Raw genomic sequence first — 5000 nt, forward strand, 5'->3', positions numbered from 1 at the left:
TGGGCTTTCAGACTTTTAAACTCACGTTATGCATAAATAATAAGCTGTATTCACACGATAAAATTTTAAAGGCCCACATTCGCCCAAAAGTCATTGTGCACCGTGACTGAATTTCGTGTAACACGAAATTACCTAAATATCTGACATGTTTCACGCGTGATTCGCCTGAGTGCCTTTAGCCAATCACATCACGTATTTGGACAAGTCGTAATTTGAAAAACAAAAACAAACGACCGCAATGACTTTTGGGTGAAGGTGGGCCTTTAAGCTAGTGAGCCTTTGACGTCACTTTTCCCTGGATCCAACCCTCTGAGGTCCAATCGGTCAGTTTTGAACGTGAGTAATGGCGGACCGTGAAATTCAAAACTTACACTCAAAGTAAACGGCCTTTGGATAAAAATCAAAGCTCAAAATTTTGCCAGTTAGGTGTTAAGCAAAAACACTTTCAAAATCTGAAAAAAAGAAAAAGGAAAGTGATTTTTTCTTATCACAGTGGCACTTTAATGCTAGGTTCAATAGATCAATTTCGAAATATCAAAATTCAGTCCGAAACAAAAGGTATCATCTCGAGGCTCTGGGGAATAAATGGAAGGATTTGTATGAGTTTATTCCCCAGAGCCTCGAGATGATGCCTTTAGTTTAAAACTGAATTCTAATATATCGAAAATGGGCTATTGTTTTCTCACTTTGTATGTCATTTTTCAACAAATGCTCTGAAGTCCTACGAGTGTGCAGATCGAGCCCAAAGCCAGTAATACTCGGTTTTCACAATGCAAATTGCAAATGCGAAGCCAAACGGCGCCCACACAGAGAACTAAACGAAAGGAAGCTGGGACATGCTGTCGCGGACGAAAACTTTCCAAAGTGGCGGACAAGGCTGGTGCCATCTTAGTTTCAACTTGGACCGTTGTGGCATGGAGCAAGTTGTTTACACCTCGCGTTTACGTTTGCGTCTCACATGTCAACCAAGCCTTGGAGGTGTTTCAGTCGATTTTTTTAACAACATAAAAGTGACATATTTGCTTTGACCTTTTACTGAACCTAACAGCGCAACGAATTGATAAGAAATCTTGGTGCCATGCTCTAGAAAACAGTAGTGAGAACTTGCCATGTCTGATTCTTAATTACAATTTTCAATGGTTGTGGAAACGGTGTGATCTTTTTGTTAAACCAATGAAATGATGCATCTCACTCTCTGCAGTTAGATGTAAAAATTTCAGCTTAGCATTTTTCAACGGCCTTTTTCACGCTTTCCTGTTTTTCTCCACAGCTTTGTGGGTCATTCTCTTGGGAACATTATCATACGGTCCGCTCTCAGCCACCCTGAAATGAGACCTTTTCTGGATAAGGTCCACACGTTCCTATCCCTTTCAGGCCCACATTTAGGGATGCTTTATCCAACCAGCTCACTCGTCAGTACTGGTAAGCATTAATTTTTCGCGCTGTTACTTATAGTCATTAGCGATTTTTAATTCAGTGCTGTCGAACCGATTGATTATTACTCAAGCAAATAGCAACAATACATCAGCAAATGGTTTGAACCCAAGAGTCCTATCAAAACTTGATGAAGATCGTCCGGGTGAGAGTAGTCCTGGGAAGGACTGTTGTAGGTGACATTGACTGACGTTATGACAACGTGACCGGAAGTCACCGGCTTGACTGTCAGAGTGACTTCCGCTCAGGTTTTTGAAACGTCAGTCAACAGGGACCATTAGGTCGGAGGACGAGGACGACTACAAATACGAGATTTCCGTCCTGAGCACGCGCACTTCGAAAAATGTTTGCCTCCGAACCTTATGCGCATGCCCAGTAGTTGTACTCGTAGTCGTCCTCGTGCTAACCTCGTGCTCCGATGTAAAGGTCTGTAATGTCACCGACAACAGTGCTTCTTAGGACTAGTCACCCGGCCCATCTTATTTCATCTATGCATACATTCATAAATCAATTATTTTGAACACAAACACGTGCTTATGTCCGCTAACCGCGGGTAGACGCAGATAAACCAATCAAAATCTCCAATCAAAAGTAACCAATCAGATCTCAGTCAAATCAAATTCATCCAGTATGTATGGACGGAAAACGAAAGTAAACCAATGAGATGTGGAATCACATTCAGGAGCCGTCGCTAATCGCGAGAGAAAGATCTCGAAGCGAATACACGTGCAGTTTTTGAGCGCGGGAACGAGGATATTGTCCATTAAATTTCTACCTATAAATCGTGAATGGGGATCGCAAATTGTTTTGGCCAATTATCGAGCATAAAAGTACAATCATATGGTTACTATTGTCTCTTAACTTTTCAACCGTCAAATGTTTCAACTAACCTGATTTTACGTGGTACCTGTCTAAAGATTTTTCTCCATTCTAGGTTTGTGGTTTATGCAGAAGTGGAAGAAATCCGATTCCTTGCTGCAGCTGTCGTTACACGATCATCCCGACCCACGTCAAACTTTTCTCTACAAGCTGAGTCAATCAGAAGGTGTGGTATTTTGTCCTCTTTCCTTGACATCTGCCTACCTCTTGGCTCCGGTGCCTTGCCATCGGTCTACTTCGCGCGAGGCCGTAGGCTCGAACCCCGGCCGGACGAACACGCTTAAAATTGTAAATAACTGAAGCCTGTGCTGCCTTTGGCGTTTAACCCGAAAATGGCCGGATGGCCTTCTGGAATAAGAACTGTTATGATCCCCGTCGCTGGGGACGTCAAAGAACCCACACACTTTTCGAGAGATTTAGCATCGTGTTAGCGGCAAACGTCTATCTGAAATTTGCGTTTCAACTGTCAAGTTAGAATAAAAGAATTTTCATGCTTTTCTGACAAGCAGGAGCACCCGTCACGTTTCACGTTTCACGTTAAAGCAATGCTAAATCTGTTTTCTCTTTGCAAAGAGTTAATCGCGGACTTTCCATTGTTGTAGTGCAGTTGCGACCCATTTACACAAAAGAGACAAAGCCCATGGAGAGACAACTATAGGACACTGTTATTATTTTATTTTATTTCATTTGTTTGAGCAGTTTGAAGTTTTGGCAGCTATTCAGCTGATGTGGACCTGCTATACCCACCCACCCATATAATCACAGAGGACAGCCACAACACCGGAAACTTCATCCCCTACTCTTCTCGAATAGTGTGTGGGTTCTTTTAAGGTCCCACAGGGAACTAATGAACATGGAAGATATTTGTGGGACCGGGCCTACGGTTTATAGTCCTTATCCGAGAAGAAGACTTGAAAGTCTAACCATTTGCGGATGTAATTACAAAGGCAGCACTTTCTCCTGAGTTATTTAAAGACCCTGAGTGTTGGTCCGGCCGGAGTCGAACTCACGACCTCCCGCATGGCAGCCCGGTGCTCAACCAACTGAGCCACCGGTGTGCGGTTCCCCTTACGCAGCTCGAGCTCCGAGCGCTTACCCTAGCATGATATACCACATAGGACAGACCACAACACAAGTAACTCCATGCCCTATACCATGATTCGGCTCGGTGTTTTTTCTTGAAATGGCGCGGTCTGTTGTAGGGGGCCATATAGAAGCAGAAATAGCGCGGCTTAACTCAAGGGACTTTGCCGTTTGCTGGAACGTGTAGATGAGAAGCGCAGGGGTGTAAATCAGAATTTTCCTTTTTGGAATGAAAACGTTGCCTTTATTTTTGTTATCAAACAGGTCTGCAGTATTTCAAGAACATTCTTCTTGTAAGTTCGGTTCAAGATCATTACGTACCCTACCACTCAGCCAGGATGGAGACTTGCCGTGCGGCGACCAGAGAAAACACTGAGTTAGGTGAGGCCAGCTTTTACACAACAAATAATCTCACTTGTGCGAAATTGAAACGCCCGGTTTAAGAGAGCAGTTTGCACTCGAGTTTCGAAATTCAGAATTGGTTACTTTGGCCAATCACAACAAACGAAGACAATCAAATCAGCCAATTACAAGGCAAAGCAAACGAATGCAACTGATTCTACTTGTAAGCGCCGGAAAACACTTGCGAACAAATCACAATTACTTTCGACGCTTTATTGAAAACCAGGCATAACCCGAAACAGTGCTTTGCGGATTACATCAAATCTTCATATATTTGAACTGCGGAGACTGAAACACATAAGGGCCTGGATTTTTTCAGGCTTTCTTCGCAAATGTTTAAAATTTCTGCTTGACTGCGATGGTCTATGTATGTATTTAAAGTATGTATTTGTATGTCTACAATTCTCAGACTTGAAACTGATATTTAACATTCACATCACATGGTGTGTTACTTAGCCTTGAAAATGGCTACGTAGAAACGTCGGTTTTCCAGTTTTCTCTTTGTATCCTGAAGATGTTGTAACAAAACGAATAATCACTTTTGCTTTCATAATTTGTTTTTTCCTAGCCACTGCTTATAAGGAGATGATCGACAATCTGTTGAAACCGCTGGAGGACAGGAAAGATATGAACCTAATCCGCTACAGCGTGTATCATAATCTTCCAAGTTCCGCAAACTCGTTCATCGGCCGAGCAGCACATATAGCCATGTTGGATTCTGAACTGTTTATCGAGAAGCTTTTACTAGTTTCTGCGTTAGATTACTTTAGATAGTCGTAGGCATTGATAAGGAGAGAAACTGATTTGGATGAGGCTAGTGCTTATTGGAGTTAAGTTTTTCGCAAGCGAAAAACCAGTGCTTAGTTTACAGATAAATTCTGCCTGTGCTATTTTGATTTATCGAAATTCAGATTTCTACGTTGGTGGACGCTGCATAAAAGGTAGGCGATTTGGCTAGTAAAGAGGCTTTGTGTGTTATTATATACAACAAATGTGGTTGAGCTCTTCCATTGGCAAGACCTCTCAGGATTTGTTAATAAGACATTAGACGAAGGAAGGAACAATTGAAACCTAGCTTTTAAAGAGGTTCTGAGATACGGGGTGGAGGTCAGGATGCAGCTAATAACAACGTGGCTCAGGAAACTTTGCACACAACTAAACACATGACAGAAAGATTGGAATCTCATGTTAGCAAAAAACTG

General features: G+C 42.4%; 1 protein-coding gene across 2 annotated transcripts in view; it reads left to right on the forward strand.

The window, feature by feature from the left end:
- Positions 1–4719, forward strand: part of LOC137977571 (protein FAM135A-like) — a 20882-nt gene extending 16163 nt beyond the window's left edge. For both annotated transcript variants that reach the window (XM_068824826.1, XM_068824827.1), the window contains exons 20-23: positions 1271–1422; positions 2369–2479; positions 3661–3777; positions 4367–4719. In XM_068824826.1, the coding sequence (XP_068680927.1) occupies positions 1271–1422; positions 2369–2479; positions 3661–3777; positions 4367–4572 (586 nt within the window). In that variant the 3' untranslated portion in view covers positions 4573–4719. The remainder of the gene's footprint in view (positions 1–1270; positions 1423–2368; positions 2480–3660; positions 3778–4366) is intronic.
- Positions 4720–5000: the final 281 nt, after the last annotated feature.

The sequence above is a fragment of the Montipora foliosa genome, chromosome 11 (genome assembly GCF_036669935.1).
Source record: "Montipora foliosa isolate CH-2021 chromosome 11, ASM3666993v2, whole genome shotgun sequence".
In the NCBI taxonomy this organism is placed as follows: Eukaryota; Metazoa; Cnidaria; class Anthozoa; order Scleractinia; family Acroporidae; genus Montipora; species Montipora foliosa.